The 24,708-nt window shown below is 40.5% G+C and overlaps 1 protein-coding gene across 18 annotated transcripts in view; it reads left to right on the top strand.

The window, feature by feature from the left end:
- l(1)G0196 (inositol hexakisphosphate and diphosphoinositol-pentakisphosphate kinase) overlaps positions 1-24,708 on the top strand; it is a 1,071,245-nt gene that overhangs the window by 818,360 nt on the left and 228,177 nt on the right. For all 18 annotated transcript variants that reach the window (XM_070103279.1, XM_070103273.1, XM_070103280.1 and 15 more), the window contains one exon: positions 17,136-17,263. In XM_070103279.1, the coding sequence (XP_069959380.1) occupies positions 17,136-17,263 (128 nt within the window). The remainder of the gene's footprint in view (positions 1-17,135; positions 17,264-24,708) is intronic.

Raw genomic sequence — 24,708 nt, 5'->3', positions numbered from 1 at the left:
AACCTACCCCATACCTCTTCGACCCCATTGCCTATGCTCTCATTAGCCCATCTATCCTCCAATAGCTGTTTATATCTTACCCTAACTGCCTCCTCTTTTAGTTTATAAACCTTCACCTCTCTCTTCCCTGATGCTTCTATTCTCCTTGTATCCCATCTACCTTTTACTCTCAGTATAGCTACAACTAGAAAGTGATCTGATATATCTGTGGCCCCTCTATAAACATGTACATCCTGAAGTCTACTCAACAGTCTTTTATCTACCAATACATAATCCAACAAACTACTGTCATTTCGCCCTACATCATATCGTGTATACTTATTTATCCTCTTTTTCTTAAAATATGTATTACCTATAACTAAACCCCTTTCTATACAAAGTTCAATCAAAGGGCTCCCATTATCATTTACACCTGGCACCCCAAACTTACCTACCACACCCTCTCTAAAAGTTTCTCCTACTTTAGCATTCAAGTCCCCTACCACAATTACTCTCTCACTTGGTTCAAAGGCTCCTATACATTCACTTAACATCTCCCAAAATCTCTCTCTCTCCTCTGCATTCCTCTCTTCTCCAGGTGCATACACGCTTATTATGACCCACTTCTCGCATCCAACCTTTACTTTAATCCACATAATTCTTGAATTTACACATTCATATTCTCTTTTCTCCTTCCATAACTGATCATTTAACATTACTGCTACCCCTTCCTTTGCTCTAACTCTCTCAGATACTCCAGATTTAATCCCATTTATTTCCCCCCACTGAAACTCTCCTACCCCCTTCAGCTTTGTTTCGCTTAGGGCCAGGACATCCAACTTCTTTTCATTCATAACATCAGCAATCATCTGTTTCTTGTCATCCGCACTACATCCACGCACATTTAAGCAACCCAGTTTTATAAAGTTTTTCTTCTTCTCTTTTTTAGTAATTGTATACAGGAGAAGGGGTTACTAGCCCATTGCTCCCGGCATTTTAGTCGCCTCATACGACACGCATGGCTTACTGAGGAAAGATTCTTTTCCACTTCCCCATGGACAATAGAAGAAATAAAAAAGAACAAGAGCTATTTAGAAAAAAGAGAAAAACCTAGATGTATGTATATATATATATGCATGTGCGTGTCTGTGAAGTGTGACCAAAGTGTAAGTAGGAGTAGCAAGATATCCCTGTTATCTTAGCGTGTTTATGAGACAGAAAAAGAAACCAGCAATCCTACCATCATGCAAAACAGTTACAGGTTTTTGTTTCACAGTCATCTGGCAGGACGGTAGTACTTCCCTGGGTGGTTGCTGTCTACCAACCTACTACACATAATAATAATAATAATAATAATAATAATAATAATAATATCTTTATTTACTACAAGTACATGTACATGGTATACAGGCCTAGCTGACATCAGTGACATACTACTATATACTGAGCATTTCGGGCAAATTAGGTCAGTGTCCCAGGATGCGACCCACACCAGTCGACTAACACCCAGGTACCCATTTTACTGATGGGGAACATAGACAGCAGGTGTAAAGAAACATGTCCAATGTTCCTACCCTGGCTGGGAATCGAAACCAGGCCCTCGCTGTGTGAAGCGAGAGCTTTAGTCACCAAGCCACCAGAGCCCCTTAACTTCCTGGTATCTCGCAATATATTACTTCCAGTGTACACAATAATATCCAATACAAGACCACTGTAACAATCACAAAGCACAAACAACTTTATACCAAAGCATTTCCTCTTGCTTGGTATATACTGCTTGAATGACAGTCTTCCTTTGAACAGAATCAAGGACTCATCAGTAACAAGCTTCCTGAAGTGATAAAAATACATATTGAATTTCTGTTTCAGATACACAAACACATTCCTAATCTTATATAACCTGTCATTTCTGTCAGGCCTGGTTTTGTCTGAGAAGTGAAGCATACGTAACAGCAGCACAAATCGATTCACTGGTATAATATCACTGAAACCTGGGGTTGCAATCAGGCAGTCTGTTGACCAGTATGATTTGACACTGTGCTTATACACATGTTGCATAAGCATTATTGTGGCAAACAAAAGATACATCTCAGCCACAGTTGTCTCCTTCCACTAGTGTAGGCATGATTTTGGTGAAAGTATTGTGTTTGCCATGGTATAATTGAAGTATCTGCTGCTTTTCCTGACAATAATTTCCATCAGGGGTTCGTCAAAGAATAACTCGAAACATTCCAGCTAGTGGCATTGTTCCCAAGTGTACAAGATGGCCGTATTCCACTTTGACTTTCATCAAAGTGATGGGGATTGGAAACAAAATTGGCAGCTTCCTGCCAATCCCAGGTGTGGTCTGCTGGTGGGTATTGGATAGTGACAGGTGATTGTGGTTGTGGAAGTTGGTGTGGTGGGTGGATGGGGGATGGTGGCCTTTGTTGTAGTTCAGCTGAGTCAGTGGCGTGGGTGGCAGCATGGCCCACTGCTGGTGCCTCACAGCTGGCACCACCACTACCACCAACAGATGTATGCACATTTTCCATCCTAATTGCAACACTATGATCTTCATTTTCATTGTCTATTCATGTTGTACAGCCACAGGATGTACTCCGAGATGTACTCCTTACCCTTGGAATAGCAAATGGCACACTACCAGAGTGCATATACCGTCATATATACTGATGCTTCACTGCACAATATTCTACTTCACTTTTGCTACTGGAACTGTTTTCAAGAGCTTGGAGTTCATATTCACTATCACTATCATTACCATTGCTCACATCTGAGTCCTGGATATGGAAAAATATGAGTTTCCTCTTTTGTTCTGGTACAACTGAACGTGAACAAGACGGCCGAGCACAAGAGGTGGAAGGTTGAGGGTCATTGGATTTTCCTCACTATTACCGGTATTATGGTCATTAGTTTCAGACACAACCTCCTGAAAACCTTGAAAGTCATCTTCACTGACACTTCCATCTGTATTAGAACTGTCACTGGGGAACGAAAGTGTCCCAATTCGCCGAGGAGTGAGGTGTTTCTTACCATGAGGCATGGTGAACAAGGCGTACTAAAGTGGCATTCCCACAATGCACCACTGGGTCCCCGAATTTTTTCCTACCACGCACACTGACCACGTAGACCCATTCTCTCACATCTAGGCCTACCAGCTGTTTAATTTGAAGACACTAGAATTTACGCGTACTAGTACGGCACCAACCCTGGCGCGTAAGATGTACTAGTACGGCACCAACCCTGAGAGGGTTAGTGTCAGTTATTGGTTATTAATGTAGTTATAGGTTATTGATTTGAGTTATTGATTACTGATGTAGTTATAGGTTATTAATGTGAGTTATTGATTACTGATGTAGTTATAGGTTATTAATGTGAGTTATTGATTACTGATGTAGGGGACAAAAGAACATAGCAGTCAAGTGTTGAAAATTGCACAATTGCAGAGAGGAACTTTACTGAGAAGATCTGCCTGTGGTCTGAAGAAACCTGTTTCTCAGGTGAAACATCTCAATAAGTCCATTCCACAGGTCACACACCTTGTTACAGTTCCTCTTTGCAACTGTGTCTTTTTCACCATTGTTAATGTAATTATAGATTATTGATGTGAGTTATAGATTATATTCATGTTATAGGCTCTGAATACGAATTATAGATAAGAGTCTGTGTAACCTTAGTACCTCAATTTAACAGACTAAAAGAGGGAAGATGGTGTCCAGTTCGTAAAATTGTCAGAAAAAAAAAATTCTTATGAAATGATAGAGAATCTTTTCCCAATGTTAATGACACCAAAAGTACAAAATTTGATGGAAAACTTATGGAATTACGCTCTCATCAGTTAGCGATCTTGGCAATATTTACGTATCGGCGATTTCACCCACTTTGAGCCCTATTTTTGGCCAGTTATATTGTTCCAGTCGACCAGACTCACAGCTGTTGCTTTAGAACTCAGTTTGTTCTATTGACTGAGTACACGAAACCATCCATTTACCAGTTTCAACTACCCAATAAAGTGGTCAGAAATTGGCAATTTGGCCAAATTTATGCAAATTAAAAAAGATGCCGGTTAAGAACATAAGAAAGGAGGAACACTGCAGGAGGCCTGTTGGCCCATACTAGGCAGGTCCTTTACAATTCATCCCACTAACAAAACATTTGCCCAACCCAATTTTCAATGCCACCCAAGAAATAAGCTCTGATGTGAAAGTCCCACTCAAATCCAACCCCTCCCACTCATGTACTTATCCAACCTAAATTTGAAACTACCCAAAGTCCCAGCCTCAATAACCCAACTAGGTAGACTGTTCCATTCATCTACTACCCTATTTCCAAACCAATACTTTCCTATGTCCTTTCTGAATCTAAACTTATCTAATTTAAATCCATTACTGCGGGTTCTCTCTTGGAGAGACATCCTCAAGACCTTATTAATATCCCCTTTATTAATACCTATCTTCCACTTATACAATTCGATCAGGTCTCCCCTCATTCTTCGTCTAACAAGTGAATGTAACCTAAGAGTCTTCAATCTTCCTTCATAAGGAAGATTTCTAATGCTATGTATTAATTTAGTCATCCTACGCTGAATGTTTTCTAACGAATTTATGTCCATTCTGTAATATGGAGACCAGAACTGAGCTGCATAATCTAGGTGAGGCCTTACTAATGATGTATAAAGCTGCAGTATGACCTCTGGACTTCTGTTGCTTACACTTCTTGATATAAATCCCAGTAATCTATTTGCCTTATTACGTACGCTTAGGCATTGCTGTCTTGGTTTAAGGTTGCTGCTCACCATAACCCCCAAGTCCTTTTCGCAATCTGTATGGCTAAGTTCTACATCATTTAACTTATAAGTACTAGGGTTATGGGCACTCCCAAGCTTCAGAACCTTGCATTTATCTACATTGAACTGCATCTGCCACTTTTCTGACCAAGAATAGAGTTTGTTTAAATCCTCCTGAAGTTCCATAACATCTACGTTTGAATCAATTATCCTACCTATCTTTGTGTCATTGGCGAATTTGCTCATATCACTAGTAATTCCCTCATCAAGATCATTGATATATATTATAAACAACAACGGGCCCAAGACTGATCCCTGTGGAACGCCACTTGTTACAGATCCCCACTCGGATTTAACCCCATTTATGGACACTCTACTTCCTGTCAGTGAGCCATGACTCGATCCACGAGAGCACTTTTCCCCCAATGCCATGAGCTGCCACTTTCTTTAACAGTCTATGGTGCGGAACTCTATCAAAAGCCTTACTAAAATCTAAGTAAATAATATCAAATTCTTTATCGTGGTCAACAGCCTCAAAAGCTTTACTGAAGAAAGTTAATAAATTAGTTAGACAAGACCGGCCTCTTGTGAATCCATGCTGAGTATCATTAATCAAGCTATGCTTATCGAGATGGCTTCTTATAATCTCAGCTATAATTGACTCTAGTAATTTGCCTACAATTGAGGTCAGGCTTATTGGGCGGTAATTTAACGGTAACGACTTGTCCCCTGTTTTAAAAATAGGAATTACATTAGCCATCTTCCACATATCAGACACTACACCTGTTTGAAGAGATAAATTAAAAATATTAGTTAATGGTTCACAGAGTTCCATTTTGCATTCCTTAAGAACCCTTGAAAAAACCTCATCAGGACCCGGTGACTTATTTTGCTTCAGTCTGTCTATCTGCTTCACAACCATTTCACTAGTGACTGTGATGTTACATAATTTATCTTCTTCTAGCCCAATATAAAAATTAATTACTGGAATATTGTTAGTGTCTTCTTGTGTAAAAACTGAGAAAATAATTATTAAAAATCGAGCACATTTCATTATCTTTGTCAGTAAGGTGCCCATAGGTATTTTTAAGGGGACCTATCTTATCTCTAACTTTTGTTCTATAGACCTGGAAAAAACTTTTTGGGGTAGTTTTAGAATCCCTAGCAACTTTAATTTCATATTCCCTTTTAGCTTTTCTTATCCCCTTTTTAATGTCCCTCTTAATGTCAATATACTGATTCATAAGATGACCCTCACCTCTTTTGATACGCCTATAAATTCCTTTCTTATGCCCTAGTAGATATTTGAGCCTATTATTCATCCATTTTGGGTCATTTCTATTTGATCTAATTTCTTTATATGGGATAAACGTTCTTTGAGCAGCATGTATAGTGTTCAGAAAACTGTCATATTGATAGCTCACTTCGTTACCCCAGTCAACAGATGATAAGTGTTCTCTAAGCCCATCGTAATCTGCTAAGCGAAAATCTGGGACTGTTACTGAGTTATCGCTACTATCGTACTTCCATTCAATGCTAAATGTAATTGATTTGTGGTCGCTAGCACCCAGTTCCTCTGAAATTTCTAAATTATTAACAAGGGATTCATTGTTTGCCATAACTAAGTCAAGCAGGTTATTTCCCCTTGTAGGTTCTGTCACAAACTGCTTCAAAAAACAATCCTGAACTACTTCTAAGAAGTCGTATGATTCTAAATTCCCAGTCAAGAAATTCCAATCAATATGACTAAAGTTAAAGTCTCCTAGAATTACTACATTATCGTGCCTTGTGACCTTAACAATTTCCTCCCATAGTAGTCTCCCTTGGTCCCTATATAAGTTTGGGGGACGGTATATCACTCCTAAAATCAGTTTTTCATGCCCCTCTGAAAATTCTATCCAAACAGACTCTGTATGTGTTACTTCAGACTTAATACCCGTTTTTATGCAACAGTTAAGCGATCTCGGACATACAATGCCACCCCACCCCCCTTCCCGATACTTCTATCTACTTGGAACAATTTAAAACCCTGAATATGACATTCTGCAGGCATGTCCCGACTTTTTGAATTAAACCACGTCTCAGTTAAGGCAAATACATCAATGTTACCTGCACTAGCAACTAATCTCAACTCGTCCATCTTATTCCTAGCACTATGGCAATTGGCATAATAAACATTGAAAGACTCTCCTTTCTCTTTACCCTTCCTGCTCATTTCTGTTTTTCTACTAAACCTATTACTGTCCATATCACCCAAAGTCCCTGGCTTTTCAATATCGACCTCGTTCTGCTTATTTCTAGTTCCCCTAGAACTCGTAATATTACTACACTGGGACTTCACTGTTTTCCTGCCAAAACCCATACCACTACTATTCCTAGTTTAAAGTCCTAACTGCTCCCTCCACTGCAGTTGCCAGTGCTACCACCCCAGACCTAGATAAGTGAACCCCATCCCTGGCATACATGTCATTTCTGCCATAGAAGAGGTCCCAGTTGTCAATGAATGTTACCGCATTTTCCTTACAGTATTTGTCCAGCCAGCAATTGACACCAATTGCCCTGGACAACCATTCATTTCCAACTCCTCTCCTTGGCAAAATACCACATATGACAGGGTTCCCACCCTTACTCTTAATTATTTATATTGCTGACCTATACCTGCTAATCAGGTCTTCACTCCTACATCTGCCAACATCGTTGCCTCCAGCACTGAGACAGATAATAGGATTCCTCCCATTACCTCTCATGATGTCATCCAGATGGCTAACAATATCCTCCATCCCAGCCCCAGGAAAGCAAACTCTCTGTCTCCTACTCCTGTCCTTCAAGCAGAACGCCCTATCCATATACCTAACTTGGCTATCCCCAACAACAACAATATTCTTACCTTCCTTGGTGTCGTTCGTCGTGATGTTCCCAGTAGTCGACTCACATTCGTCGGGTAGCACTGAGAATGTATTAGATGTTTCCACAACAGTTTCCACGGCAGTCTCTTTCTTCTTCATCGTTTCTACCTTTCCATTCGTCTTCTTGATCGTCAACTTCATTCCCTGCTGTCCAGCCACTGACCAGTTTCCCTTCTTGACCTGAGGACTCAAAACAGGAGGACTACTACGAATCTTCTTGTTTTCCTCGGTCAGTCGCCGAATCTCCAACTTCGCCATCCTCAATTCTTCCTTAAGCTGTTGGTAAAGTTGCTCGATGGAGGGCATCCTGCTTCAGTTCGTAGAGAGTGCGCAAACAGGTCTTCACAGAGCTAAGTACATGTCAACACTGCGCAAAAGCCAACTCAATCAGGAGCTACTGCGCAGCACGTCCGCACGGCCCAATAGCGATGCGAACAACGCAGACATTCTTGGCACTAAAATGACATTTTCTCTGTTTATCAGTCACATCTCCAGGCCTCTCTTATATTACTCTTGCTTTCTATTTTGAATTTTTATTGTCACAATAAAGATTTACTGTTATGCAGACTACTGCATTATTGTAATAATTGTATAAATAATGTCAACCTATTCATGACTGCATATTAGAATGGCTAGTTGGACATTTATTAGACAATGACGTCATTTGTTTACTCTTGAACATCGACAAAAATCAAATATTTCTGCTACTTTGAGCTCAATTTCAAGATCCTTTTCATTGTGAAACCAATCAAAATCATCTCTTTCTGTAATATGTTTTCCATTCTGTCAAGTGAGATCAAGAAAATGAGAATACAACTATAAGTACTATGCGAAAATACACCTCGAAGTCCACGTTTTAACACTTTCATGGTCAACAGGCCCTCTCCTAAACTTGTTCTATGGGTCAAAAATTTTTTGGAATTTTTTTTTCTTACGAAATGATAGAGAATCTTTTCCCGATCATAATGACATCAAAAGTATGAAATTTGATGGAAAACTTACAGAATTATGCTCTCGTGAAGTTAGCAGTCTCGACCGATGTTTACACATCGGCGATTTCGCCCATTTTGAGCCCTATTTTCCGTCAATTCCAGTGTACTAGTCAACAAAACTCAAAACTATTTGGCTAGAACTCTCTTTTTTCTATCGAATGAGTACAAGAAACCACCCATTTACCGATTTCAACTATCCAATAAAGTGGTCAGAAATTAGCAATTTTGCCAATTTCCCACAAATTTCAGATGATGTCAATTTCCAAATAGGGTCCAGAATAAACAAGACTGACATTCCTGACACTGAAATAACATTTTCTCTGTTCATTAGTCATGTCCCCAGGCCCCTCTTACATTTCTTTTGCTTTCCACTTTGAATTTTTATTCTCACAAAAAAGTAGAAGATTTACTGTTATGCAGACTACTGCATTAGTGTAGAAATGGTATAAATAATATCAGTGCACTTGTGAAAGAATATTAGACTCACCAGTTGATGTGTATTGGATGCTTAGCATGATTTGTTTACTTCTGAACTTTGGTGAAAATCAAACATTTCTGCTACTTTGAGCTCAATTTCAAGGTACTTTTCATTTTGAAACCAATCAAAATCGTCTCAATTTCTGTAATATGTCTTCCATTCTATAAAATGAGACCAGGCAAACTAGAATACAACCATAAATACCATACAAAAATACAGTGCAAAGTCACTGTTTTAAACCAAAAACACGGTCAAAGTTTTTTTCTCATTATGCACTGAGTGCTGCAGGATTTTTTTTATACTGTGCACACTGACCACACACACATAGATCCATTCTTTCGTATATAGGCCTACCAGCTTTCTCTCACTAGATTTGAAGGTGCTAGAATTTACGCGTACTAGTACGTCAATAGCCCTGGTGCGTAAAATGTACTAGTATGTCAGAAACCCTGAAAGGGTTACTCCACAAACACGGTCGGGGTTTATTTTTTCTCATGCACTGTGTGCTGGAGGATTTTTTTTATACTGCACACACATGTGGGCCTGCCAGATATCTCCCACTTGATTTGATACTTCTAAAATTATGGAGTATAAATATGTTGAAAACACTGGCTCATAAGATGTATGTATATGACCGAAACAGTCAGAGGGTTAAAAACAGAAAAAATACTACAGCCCCTCCTCACTTAACGAAGGAGTTCCATTCCTGAGACCACGTCAGTAAATGAATTTGTCATTTAGTGAGGAGCATACAGTAATGGTAGTAAGTTTGTGCCATCCATCTGTGATATGGTTTTAATGTCACCTTTGTACCATTTATAACATTTCTGGTATATTTTTAACCCTTTCAGGGTCGAGAGGCCCTCTCCAAAATTCGTTCTCAGGGTCGAAAATTTTTCAGAAAAAAAAAAAAAAATTCTTATGAAAAGATAGAGAATCTTTTCCCGATCATAATGACACCAAAAGTTTAAAATTTGATGGAAAACTCACGGAATTATGCTCTTGCGAAGTTAGCGGTCTTGACGATGTTTACGCATCAGCGATTTCGCCCACTTTGAGCCCTATTTTCCACCAATTCCAGTGTACTAGTCGACAAAAATCATAACTATTTTGCTAGAACTACAATTTTTCTATCGAATGAGTACAATAAAGCACCCATTTACCAATTTCAACTATCCAATAAATGTCAGAAATTAGCAATTTTGCCGATTTCACACAAATTTCAAAAGATGCCAATTTCCAAATAGGGTCCAGAATAGACAAGACAGACATTCCTGGCATGAAAATAACATTTCCTCTGTTCATTAGTCATGTCTCCAGGCCCTTCTTACATTTCTTTTGCTTTCCACTTTGAATTTTTATTCTCAAAAAATAAAAGATTTACTGTTATGCAGATTACTGCATTAGTGTAGATATGGCATAAATAATATCATCGCACTTGTGAAAGAATATTAGACTCACCAGTTGATGTGTATTGGATGCTTAGCATGATTTGTTTACTTTTGAACTTTGGCAAAAATCGAACATTTCTGCTAATTTGAGCTCAATTTCAAGGTGAAGAGTGTCATCATGGGCTTGGCCTCCCTAGTTTTGAAGGTTCTCATTATCCATCCTGTCATTTTTCTAGCAGATGCGATTGATACAATGTTATGGTCCTTGAAGGTGAGATCCTCCGACATGATCACTCCCAGGTCTTTGACGTTGGTGTTTCGCTCTATTTTGTGGCCAGAATTTGTTTTGTACTCTGATGAAGATTTAATTTCCTCATGTTTACCATATCTGAGTAATTGAAATTTCTCATCGTTGAACTTCATATTGTTTTCTGCAGCCCACTGAAAGATTTGGTTGATGTCCGCCTGGAGCCTTGCAGTGTCTGCAATGGAAGACACTGTCATGCAGATTCGGGTGTCATCTGCAAAGGAAGACACGGTGCTGTGGCTGACATCCTTGTCTATGTCGGATATAAGGATGAGGAACAAGATGGGAGCGAGTACTGTGCCTTGTGGAACAGAGCTTTTCACCGTAGCTGCCTCGGACTTTACTCTGTTGACGACTACTCTCTGTGTTCTGTTAGTGAGGAAATTATAGATCCATCGACCGACTTTTCCTGTTATTCCTTTAGCACGCATTTTGTGCGCTATTACGCCATGGTCACACTTGTCGAAGGCTTTTGCAAAGTCTGTATATATTACATCTGCATTCTTTTTGTCTTCTAGTGCATTTAGGACCTTGTCGTAGTGGTCCAATAGTTGAGACAGACAGGAGCGACCTGTTCTAAACCCATGTTGCCCTGGGTTGTGTAACTGATGGGTTTCTAGATGCGTGGTGATCTTGCTTCTTAGGACCCTTTCAAAGATTTTTATGATATGGGATGTTAGTGCTATTGGTCTGTAGTTCTTTGCTGTTGCTTTACTGCCCCCTTTGTGGAGTGGGGCTATGTCTGTTGTTTTTAGTAACTGTGGGACGACCCCCGTGTCCATGCTCCCTCTCCATAGGATGGAAAAGGCTCGTGATAGGGGCTTCTTGCAGTTCTTGATGAACACAGAGTTCCATGAGTCTGGCCCTGGGGCAGAGTGCATGGGCATGTCATTTATCGCCTGTTCGAAGTCATTTGGCGTCAGGATAACATCGGATAGGCTTGTGTTAATCAAATTTTGTGGCTCTCTCATAAAAAATTCATTTTGATCTTCGACTCTCAGTCTGGTTAGCGGCTTGCTAAAAACTGAGTCATATTGGGACTTGAGTAGCTCACTCATTTCCTTGCTGTCATCTGTGTAGGACCCATCTTGTTTAAGTAGGGGCCCAATACTGGACGTTGTTCTCGATTTTGATTTGGCATAGGAGAAGAAATACTTTGGGTTTCTTTCGATTTCATTTATGGCTTTTAGTTCTTCCCGCGATTCCTGACTCCTAAAGGATTCTTTTAGCTTAAGTTCGATGCTTGCTATTTCTCTGACCAGTGTCTCCCTACGCATTTCAGATATATTGACCTCTTTTAGCCGCTCTGTTATTCTTTTCCGTCGCCTGTAAAGGGAGCGCCTGTCTCTTTCTGTTTTACATCTACTCCTCCTTTTTCTTAGAGGAATAAGCCTTGTGCATACATCGAGTGCCACCGAGTTAATCTGTTCTAGGCATAAGTTGGGGTCTGTGTTGCTTAGTATATCTTCCCAGCTTATATCGGTTAGGACTTGGTTTACTTGGTCCCACTTTATGTTTTTGTTATTGAAGTTGAATTTGGTGAATGCTCCCTCGTGACTAATCTCATTATGTCGGTCTGGGGCTCCGCGCATACATGACTGAACCTCAATTATGTTGTGATCTGAGTATATTGTTTTTGATATGGTGATATTTCTTATCAGATCATCATTGTTAGTGAAGATGAGGTCTAGTGTATTCTCCAGTCTAGTAGGCTCTATTATTTGCTGGTTTAAATTGAATTTTGTGCAGAGATTTAAAAGCTCGCGTGAGTGTGAGTTTTCATCAGAGCTGCCTCCTGGTGTTATTACTGCAACAATATTATTTGCTATATTCCTCCATTTTAGGTGCCTTTTCATTGTGAAACCAATCAAAATCATCTCAATTTCTGTAATATATCATACATTCTATAAAATGAGACCAGGAAAACTAGAATACAACCATAAATACCATACGAAAATAGAGTGCAAAGTTGCTGTTTTAAACCAAAAACATGGTTAAAGTTTTTTTTCTCATTATGCACTGTGTGCTGCAGGATTTTTTTATACCATGCACACTGACCACATAGCCCCATTCTTTCATATGTAGGCATACCAGCTTTCTCTTGCTAAATTTGAAGACGCTAGAATTTAGGCATACTAGTACGTCAATAACCCTGGTGCATAAGCCGTACTAGTACGTCGGAAACTCTGAAAGGGTTAAATGCTTATACAGTAGTGTACTGTATATTGAAATTAACAGAATAGAGGAAATCAGCTCTAATATACATTATTTAGGTATCAATACTGTTCAGAGAGCCCATCGCAAGTCCAAGGCATTGGTAAATGAGTACGTCTCTAAGTGAGGAGAGGCTGTACGATACTGTATACCGTGCATACTCTAATAAGGCTGAGGTTTGATAATATTTTGTGGTTTTATTTGCACTTGTCAGGCTCTAGGAACCCTATTTGAACTCCAAAACAGCCCTAACCAGGCTCTATTGTGCCTGGGTCAGGGTCAGATTAATTAATTTAGAAGTAATAGACAAAATAATCTCGCTTATTAATCATTTCTGGCCACTTTCTTTCCCCAATTAGTCCATTAAATCAAGTGAATGGGTTGAAACTCACTGTCTTGTAACTTCAGGATTAGTAGTCTTTGCACTTTAACCAACCACACAGCAGAAGGTACTATTGTTCACTTAACTGCCTCACCTTTGTCCATTAGAAAAAATAAAAACTATCTAGTTCCTAAGTTCTCCATGGGAAAGTCCAACAGAATTCTTCCTCTGTAAGCCATATATGTCGTAAGAGGTGACTAAAATGCTGGAAGCAAGGAGCCAGTAACCCACTTCTCCTGTATATATTACTAAATATAAAATAGGAAACTTTCGTTTTCCTTTTTTACTTTCGTTTTTCTTTTTGGGTCACCCTGCCTCAGTGGGATATGGCTGGTTTGTTGAAAGAAATAGTTCTTAAGTAGTGTGTAAGCATTAAGATTAGTCTGCCCAGAATGCACCACATGTTAGTGGCTTTCTTTTGTGCTTAACAATATTTTATTACATGTAAACTACATTTTGTAATACTGCAGAAAGAAATAAAGTTTGTTAACCCTTTGACTGTCGCGGTCATATATGTACGTCATAGGAGATACCGTGTTTGACGTATCTATACGCATAAATTCTAGCGGCTTCAAATCAAGCAGGAGAAAGCTGGTAGGCCCACATGTGAGAGAATGGGTCTCCATGGTCAGTGTGCACCATATAAAAAAAATCGGGGAGCCAGTGGTGCATTGTGGGAATACCATTTCAGTCGTCCTTTTTCAGCATGTCTAGCGGTAAGAAATATGTGACTTCCCTGCAAATCTGGGACTCTTCTCTTCCCAAGTGATGCTCTAACACAGATGGAAGTGTCAATGAAGATCAATTTCATGATTTCGAGGAGTTTGAGACCAAAAGCAATGGAGGAGGTGGAGGAGGAGGAGGAGGAGGAAGAGGAAGAGGAAGAGGAGGAGGAAGAAGAGGAGGAGGAAGGAAGGAGGAGGAGGAAGGAAGGAGGAGGAGGAAGGAAGGAGGAAGAGGAAGGAAGGAGGGAGGAGGAGGAAGGAGGGAGGAGGAAGAAGGAGGGAGGAGGAAGAAGGAGGGAGGAGGAAGAAGGAGGGAGGAGAAAGAAGGAGGGAGGAGGTGGGAGGGAGGAGGAGGAAGAAGGAGGGAGGAGGAGGAAGAAGGAGGGAGGAGGAGGAAGGAGGGAGGGAGGAAGAAGGAGGGAGGAGGAGGAAGAAGGGAGGGAGGAGGAGGGTGGAAGGTGGAAGAAGAAAGAAGAAAGAAGAAGAAGAAAGAAGAAAGAAGAAGAAGAAGAAGAAGAAGAAGAAGAAAGAATAATAATAATAATAATAATACCTAATAATAATAATAATAATAATAATACCTAATAATAATAATAATAATACCTAATAATAATAATAATACCTAATAATACTAATACCTAATAATAATAATAATACCTGATAATAATAATACCTAATAATAATAATAATACCTAATAATAATAATAATACCTAATAATAATAATAATACCTAATAATATGTTCCCTTGAGGCATGAAAACAGTTCACCCCATGACAGTGACAAGATAAGGGGAGATAACATCTGATAAGAGCTGACCTTTGATGAGAGTAAACGAGGGTGGAGGGAGGGGGGCAGCTGTCCATCTGTCAAGAGCCAGGAGGAGGAGAAGGAGAAGGAGGAGAAGGAGGAGGAGGAGGAGGAGAAGGAGGAGGAGGAGGAGGAGGAGGAGGAGGAGGAGGAGGAGGAGGAGATGACGACGAACAAACATTTGTCTGTCTGTCTATTTGTCTGTCTGCCAAACTCCCTGTCTATCCGTCTAGCTCTGTCTCAGAGAGAGCCACAAGACTGTGTCATCATCACGTTTACTCACATCTTCAAGCAGAGTATAGCACTTTGTCTGGATTTTTGGGGTTATCCTAGGTAATTTACACTATGTATAGTTGTATTTATGTGTACCTGTGAGACAGAGATAGACAGAGAGAGAGAAAGAGAGACAGATTGAAAGAGATAGAATGAGGGAGAAAGATAATTAGATAGAATGGAGGGGGAAGCAGCATCCGACTCCATTGTTTTGACAGGCAGTAGGGGGAGTGACTAATGAGACAATATGTCACTTTGACAGCTGCCGACTCCTGACTCAAAACAATTATAAGCCACACACTCGCACACAAGACAAGCTTGCTGAAGGGTGATAATAGGAGTTTTATGAAAGTATCTAGTGACTATATATGTGTATATATATTATAGAAACCAGAAGCAAGAAGGGAAGGCAGGAATGAAGGAAGGACTAGATGAAAGGAAGGAAAAAAGTAATGAAGGACAGATGAAGGAATGTAGGAAGAGAGGTGGAATGCCCTCCAGGTAGCCTCCAGGTAGGAAAGGAATGAAGGAAATTAGGAAGGAAGGAATGATGACACACGACCATTTACCTAGGATAGCTACATAACACAACTGCCTGCTAATACTTTGAAGAAAGCTGCTCAGACGAGGTGTTTTGTCTTTGCACATAAAAAAAAAATTCAACAAAAATGAACACACACTGATTTTATGTGTGAGAGTGTAAAACACCATTGTGTATGACACCATGTTTTATGTGTGAGGAGTGTAAAACACCACTGTGTATGACACCATGTTTTATGTTTGAGAGTGTAAAACACCATTGTGTATGACACCATGTTTTATGTGTGAGAGTGTAAAACACCATTGTGTATGACACCATGTTTTATGTGTGAGAGTGTAAAACACCACTGTGTATGACACTATGTTTTATGTGTGAGAGTGTAAAACACCACTGTGTATGACACCATGTTTTATGTGTGAGGAGTGTAAAACACCACTGTGTATGACACCATGTTTTATGTGTGAGAGTGTAAAACACCACTGTGTATGACACCATGTTTTATGTGTGAGGAGTGTAAAACACCACTGTGTATGACACCATGTTTTATGTGTGAGAGTGTAAAACACTACTGTGTATGACACCATGTTTTATGTGTGAGAGTGTAAAACACCACTGTGTATGACACCATGTTTTATGTGTGAGAGTGTAAAACACCACTGTGTATGACACCATGTTTTATGTGTGAGAGTGTAAAACACCATTGTGTATGACACCATGTTTCACAGAGTTCCACAAGCTGCAGAACTTCTAGGAGTATGTTCAGTGACTGTATATTGGTATATATATTATAGAACAATAGTAATAAATAATTTTTTGTATTGTTTGTTTTTGTAAACAAGTTTTGTAAACAATATATTGATAATTATGTTTGTGTGCTTATTGTGTTGTATACAACGAGTGTATATATGTACATTGCACCTTACTTTGGTCTCACAGGCCACATAAGTTATGTGAAAAAATAAAATAGTGAAAAAAACAACAAACCTTCAAATACAAGTAAACTAAAGTTTACCGGGTGAGCGGCAGTCGCCGCTGTTGCCATACGCGGCTCATTTTCTGCAAACTTCATGCCTCTATATCTCGGTAAGTACTGATGGGAAAATTTTTTTTTTGTGACTAAAACAATCAGAAAAATAATCTTAACATTTTCATAAGAAAAAATAATTTTTTTTTTTTCGAATATTTTGCGACACCAGGAGACACTTCAGGATTGAGCCCTTCGACAGTCAAAGGGTTAATTAAGGTGCCTAAACTAGTAATTTTAAAATTGTTACACTCACTCCATTTGAATTGTTACATTTGTTTATTATAAATTTTTAATTCATGCTTATATACTGCATATTGTATTTTCAGAATCCAAAAGATGAGCAGTGGAACAGAGCAATGGATTATATTGGCGCAGTTTCAGAACTGAATTATCTTAGCCAGATTGTCATCATGCTCTATGAAGATCCTACTAAGGACCCATCCTCAGATAGTAGGTAAGTCACAGGACCCATCCTCAGATAGTGGGTAAGTCACAGGACCCATCCTCAGTAGGTAAGTCACAGGACCCCTCCTCAGATAGTAGGTAAGTCACAGGACCTCTCCTCAGATAGTAGGTAAGTCACAGGACCCATCCTCAGATAGTAGGTAAGTCACAGGACCCATCCTCAGATAGTAGGTAAGTCACAGGACCCATCCTCAGATAGTAGGTAAGTCACAGGACCCATCCTCAGATAGTAGGTAAGTCACAGGACCCATCCTCAGATAGTAGGTAAGTCACAGGACCCATCCTTAGATAGTGGGTAAGTCACAGGACCCATCCTCAGATAGGTAAATCACAGCACCTATCCTTAGGTAGTAGGTAAGTCACAGGACCCCTCCTCAGATAGTAGGTAAGTCAAAGGACCCCTCCTCAGATAGTAGGTAAGTCACAGGACCCCTCCTCAGATAGCAGGTAAGTCACAGGACCCATCTTCAGATAGGTAAGTCACAGGACCCCTCCTCAGATAGTAGGTAAGTCACAGGACCCATCCTCAGATAGTGGGTAAGTCACAGGACCCATCCTCAGATAGTAGGTAAGTCACAGGACCCCTCCTCAGATAGTAGGTAAGTCACAAGACCCATCCTCAGATAGTGGGTAAGTCTTAGGACCCATCCTCAGATAGTAGGTAAGTCACAGGACCCATCCTCAGATAGTGGGTAAGTCACAGGACCCATCCTAAGATAGTAGGTAAGTCACAGGACCCCTCCTCAGATAGTAGGTAAGTCACAGGTCCCCTCCTCAGATAGCAGGTAAGTCATAGGACCCCTCCTCAGATAGTAGGGAAGCCACAGGACCCCTCCTCAGATAGTAGGTAAGTCACAGGACCCATCCTTAGATAGTGGGTAAGTCACAGGACCCATCCTCAGATAGGTAAGTCACAGGACCTATCCTTAGGTAGTAGGTAAGTCACAGGGCCCCTCCTCAGATAGTAGGTAAGTCACAGGACCCCTCCTCAGATAGCAGGTAAGTCACAGGACCCATCTTCAGATAGGTAAGTCACAGGACCCCTCCTCAGATAGGTAAGTCACAGGACCCATCCTCAGATAGTAGGTAAGTCACAGGACCCATCCTCAGATAGTAGGTAAGTCACAGGACCCATCCTCAGATAGTAGGTAAGTCACAGGACCCATCCTCAGATAGTAGGTAAGTCACAGGACCCCTTTTCAGATAGGTAAGTCACAGGACCCATCCTCAGATAGTAGGTAAGTTATAGGACCTCTCCTCAGATAGTAGGTAAGTGATACGACCCATCCTCAGATAGTGGGTAAGTCACAGGACCCATCCTCAGATAGTAGGTAAGTCACAGGACCCATCCTTAGATAGTGGATAAGTCACGGGACCCTTCCTCAGATAGTAGGTAAGTCACAGGACCCATCCTCAGATACTGGGTAAGTCTTAGGACCCATCCTCAGATAGGTAAGTTACAGGACCCATCCTCAGATAGTGGGTAAGTCACAGAACCCACCCTCAGATAGTGGGTAAGTCACAGGACCCATCCTCAGATAGTAGGTAAGTCACAGGACCCTTCCTCAAATAGTAGGTAAGTCACAGGACCCCTCCTCAGATAGTAGGTAAGTTACAGGACCCCTCCTCAGATAGTAGGTAAGTCACAGGACCCATCCTCAGATAGTGGGTAAGTCACAGGACCCATCCTCAGATAGTAGGTAAGTCACAGGATCCCTCCTCAAATAGGTAAGTTACAGGACCCCTCCTCAGATAGTACGTAAGTCACAGGACCCATCCTCAGATAGTGGGTAAGTCATAGGACCCATCCTCAGATAGTGGGTAAGTCATAGGACCCATCCTCAGATAGTGGGTAAGTCACAGGACCCATCCTCAGATAGTGGGTAAGTCACAGGACCCATCCTCAGATAGTGGGTAAGTCACAGGACCCATCCTCAGATAGTGGGTAAGTCACAGGACCCATCCTCAGATAGTAGGTAAGTCACAGGACCCATCCTCAGATAGTGGGTAAGTCACAGGACCCATCCTCAGATAGTAGGTAAGTCACAGGACCCATCCTCAGATAGTAGGTAAGTCACAGGACCCATCCTCAGTAGGTGAGTCACAGGACTCATCCTCAGTGAGTACAGGACCCATCCTCAATAGGTGAGTCACAGGACCCATCCTCAGTAGGTGTATCACAGGACCCATCCTCAGTAGGTGTGTCATAGGTGTAACAGGACCCATCCTCAGTAGGTGTGTCACAGGACCCATCCTTAGTAGGTGTGTTGCAGGACCCATCCTCAGTAGGAGTCACAGGACCCATCATCAGTAGGTGTCATAGGACCCATCCTCAGTAGGTGTGTCACAGGACCCATCCTCAGTAGGCATGTCACAGGACCCATCCTCAGTAGGTGTGTCACAAGACCCATCCTCAGTAGGTAAGTCACAGGACCCATCCTCAGTAGGTGTGTCACAGGACCATCCTCTCATCCATAATAATTGATACATGTCTCCTCTCATCCATTATTATTATCAATTATTAATAGTATTTTTTCTAAACCTTTCACTGTCGGTCCCATAATAGTATTACGGCTTGCAAGCTAGTGTTGGTCCCATAATACTACACCAAAATTCTAGCGGTTTTCCAGTCTTGCAGGAGAAAGCTGGTAGGCCTACTTATGAGAGAATGGGTGTGAGTGGTCAGTGTGCAGTATAAAATAAATCCTGCAGCATGCAGTGCATGATGAGAAAAAACTACGACCGTGTATTTCGTTTAAAACAGTGACTTTGCGGTGTATTTTCCTGTGGTATTTGTGGTTGTATTCTCGTTTTCATGGTCTAATTTTATAGAATTGAAGATATATTACAGAAATAGAGATGATTTTGAATGGTTTATGGACTACAAGTACTTGGAAATTGAGCTCAAAGTAGCAGAAATGTTCAATTTTTGCCGATGTTCAAGAGTAAGCAAATCACATCATGCTTCCAATACATGCCAACTGGTGGGTCTGATATGCTTTCACAAATGCACTTATATTATTTATACCATTTTTACAATACTGCAGTAGTCAGCATAACAGTAAATCTTCTATTTTTTGTGTGAATAAAAGTTCAAAATGGAAAGCAAGTGTAATATAAGAGGGGCCTGGAGATGTGACTAATGAACAGAGAAAAATGTTATTTTAGTGCTATGAATGTTTGCATTGTTAATTCTAGACCCTATTTTGAAATTGGCCTTTGAATTGTGTATAAAATTAGCCAAATTACCAATTTCTGATCACTTTATTGAGTAGCTGAAATCAATAAATGGGCAGTTTCTCGTACTCATTTGGCAAAACAAAAGGAGTTCTAGCAAAACAGTTATGAGTTTGGGTGACTGGAGCAATGGAATTGGCCCAAAATAGGGCTCAAAGTAGGCAATATTGCCTATGAGTAAATATAGCCGAGACCGTTAACTTCGTGAGAGCGTAATTCTGTAAGTTTTCCATCAAATTTTTTACTTTTGTTGTCATTACCATAGGGAAAAGATTCTCTATCATTTCCCACCGAGGCAGAGTGACCCAAAAAAAAGAAAACCTGAAAAAAAAAGAAAAACTTTCATCATCATTCAATACTTCCACCATCACTCATACATAATCACAGTCTTTGCAAAGGTGCTCAGATATGACAGTTTAGACGTCCCTCCAAACTGCCAATATCCCAAACCCCGCCTTTAAAGTGCAGCCATTGTACTTCCCATTTCCAAGACTCAAGTCCAGCTAACCAGTTTCCCCAAATTCCTTCAAAAAATATTACCCTGCTCACTCCAACAGAGCATCAGGTCCCAAAAACCATTCATCTTCATTCACTCCTATCTTACACGCTCACACAAAACCTCCTTTACCCCCTCCCTCCACCCTTTTTTAGGATGACCCCCTACCCTGCCTTCCTTCCTTTACATATTTATATGCTCTCCAAGTCATTATTTTTTTTTTTTATTATTATCACACTGGCCGATTCCCACCAAGGCAGGGTGGCCCGAAAAAGAAAAACTTTCACCATCATTCACTCCATCACTGTCTTGCCAGAAGGGTGCTTTACACTACAGTTTTTAAACTGCAACATTAACACCCCTCCTTCAGAGTGCAGGCACTGTACTTCCCATCTCCAGGACTCAAGTGCGGCCTGCCGGTTTCCCTGAACCCCTTCATAAATGTTACTTTGCTCACACTCCAACAGCACGTCAAGTATTAAAAACCATTTGTCTCCATTCACTCCTATCAAACACGCTCACGCATGCCTGCTGGAAGTCCAAGCCCCTCGCACACAAAACCTCCTTTACCCCCTCCCTCCAACCTTTCCTAGGCCGACCCCTACCCCGCCTTCCTTCCACTACAGACTGATACACTCTTGAAGTTATTCTGTTTCGCTCCATTCTCTCCACATGTCCGAACCACCTCAACAACCCTTCCTCAGCCCTGTGGACAACAGTTTTGGTAATCCCGCACCTCCTCCTAATTTCCAAACTACGAATTCTCTGCATTATATTCACACCACACATTGCTCTCAGACATGACATCTCCACTGCCTCCAGCCTTCTCCTCGCTGCAACATTCATCACCCATGCTTCACACCCATATAAGAGCGTTGGTAAAACTATACTCTCATACATTCCCCTCTTTGCCTCCAAGGACGAAGTTCTTTGTCTCCACGGACTCCTAAGTGCACCACTCACCCTTTTCCCCTCATCAATTCTATGATTCACCTCATCTTTCATAGACCCATCCGCTGACACGTCCACTCCCAAATATCTGAATACATTCACCTCCTCCATACTCTCTCCCTCCAATCTGATATCCAATCTTTCATCACCTAATCTTTTTGTTATCCTCATAACCTTACTCTTTCCTGTATTCACTTTCAATTTTCTTCTTTTGCACACCCTACCAAATTCATCCACCAATCTCTGTAACTTCTCTTCAGAATCTCCCAAGAGCACAGTGTCATCAGCAAAGAGCAACTGTGACAACTCCCACTTTATGTGTGATTCTTTATCTTTTAACTCCACGCCTCTTGCCAAGACCCTCGCATTTACTTCTCTTATAACCCCATCTATAAATATATTAAACAACCACGGTGACATCACACATCCTTGTCTAAGGCCTACTTTTACTGGGAAATAATTTCCCTCTTTCCTACATACTCTAACTTGAGCCTCACTATCCTCGTAAAAACTCTTCACTGCTTTCAGTAACCTACCTCCTACACCATACACCTGCAACATCTGCCACATTGCCCCCCTATCCACCCTGTCATACGCCTTTTCCAAATCCATAAATGCCACAAAGACCTCTTTAGCCTTATCTAAATACTGTTCACTTATATGTTTCACTGTAAACACCTGGTCCACACACCCCCTACCTTTCCTAAAGCCTCCTTGTTCATCTGCTATCCTATTCTCCATCTTACTCTTAATTCTTTCAATAATAACTCTACCATACACTTTGCCAGGTATACTCAACAGACTTATCCCCCTATAATTTTTGCACTCTCTTTTATCCCCTTTGCCTTTATACAAAGGAACTATGCATGCTCTCTGCCAATCCGTAGGTACCTTACCCTCTTCCATACATTTATTAAATAATTGCACCAACCACTCCAAAACCATATCCCCACCTGCTTTTAACATTTCTATCTTTATCCCATCAATCCCGGCTGCCTTACCCCCTTTCATTTTACCTACTGCCTCACGAACTTCCCCCACACTCACAACTGGCTCTTCCTCACTCTCACAAGATGTTCCTCCTTGCCCTATACACGAAATCACAGCTTCCCTATCTTCATCAACATTTAACAATTCCTCAAAAGATTCCCTCCATCTTCCCAATACCTCTAACTCTCCATTTAATAACTCTCCTCTCCTATTTTTAAATGACAAATCCATTTGTTCTCTAGGCTTTCTTAACTTGTTAATCTCACTCCAAAACTTTTTCTTATTTTCAACAAAATTTGTTGATAACATCTCACCCACTCTCTCATTTGCTCTCTTTTTACATTGCTTCACCACTCTCTTAACCTCTCTCTTTTTCTCCATATACTCTTCCCTCCTTGCATCACTTCTACTTTGTAAAAACTTCTCATATGCTAACTTTTTCTCCCTTACTACTCTCTTCACATCATCATTCCACCAATCGCTCCTCTTCCCTCCCGCACCCACTTTCCTGTAACCACAAACTTCTGCTGAACACTCTAACACTACATTTTTAAACCTACCCCATACCTCTTCGACCCCATTGCCTATGCTCTCATTAGCCCATCTATCCTCCAATAGCTGTTTATATCTTACCCTAACTGCCTCCTCTTTTAGTTTATAAACCTTCACCTCTCTCTTCCCTGATGCTTCTATTCTCCTTGTATCCCATCTACCTTTTACTCTCAGTGTAGCTACAACTAGAAAGTGATCTTATATATCTGTGGCCCCTCTATAAACATGTACATCCTGAAGTCTACTCAACAGTCTTTTATCTACCAATACATAATCCAACAAACTACTGTCATTTCGCCCTACATCATATCTTGTATACTTATTTATCCTCTTTTTCTTAAAATATGTATTACCTATAACTAAACCCCTTTCTATACAAAGTTCAATCAAAGGGCTCCCATTATCATTTACACCTGGCACCCCAAACTTACCTACCACACCCTCTCTAAAAGTTTCTCCTACTTTAGCATTCAGGTCCCCTACCACAATTACTCTCTCGCTTGGTTCAAAGGCTCCTATACATTCACTTAACATCTCCCAAAATCTCTCTCTCTCTCCTCTGCATTCCTCTCTTCTCCAGGTGCATACACGCTTATTATGACCCACTTCTCGCATCCAACCTTTACTTTAATCCACATAATTCTTGAATTTACACATTCATATTCTCTTCTCTCCTTCCATAACTGATCATTCAGCATTACTGCTATCCCTTCCTTTGCTCTCCAAGTCATTCTACTTTTTTAACCCATTAACTGTCCAAATGTAGATCTACATTCGCTCGTCCAGCGCTCCAAATACTATTTAAAAAAAAAAAAATTAAATAAAAGAGGGCATTTTTTTGTGTAATAGGGCCAAAAAAAAAAAAATTTAGGACTAGTACTTACCGAGATATAAGACCACGAAGCTGGCACTGGATGCTCACGTGACGGCAACATGGAGTCCTGCTGCTTGCAGAAGTGTTGCCGATATACCTTTTTTCTTGTTTTTATATTATTTTATATAATTTTTATGTTCTGATAATTACAATTTATAGTAGTTCTTGTGATTTCATAGCCAATCTTTGTTTTGCCACTCATATTAGGTACTGAAATTGTACTCAAATTGTTACAAACACACTGACAGGTCAACATTTACACCTGCCTTGGTCATTTACTATTGCCCAGGAATATATACAAAGTATTTATAGGTCCCAGAAATGTTTTAGACAC

The sequence above is a fragment of the Cherax quadricarinatus genome, chromosome 85, assembly GCF_038502225.1.
Source record: "Cherax quadricarinatus isolate ZL_2023a chromosome 85, ASM3850222v1, whole genome shotgun sequence".
Lineage (NCBI taxonomy): Eukaryota > Metazoa > Arthropoda > Malacostraca > Decapoda > Parastacidae > Cherax > Cherax quadricarinatus.
Note: the sequence above shows the minus strand (reverse complement) of the source record. Positions and strands in the feature narration are given on the sequence as shown.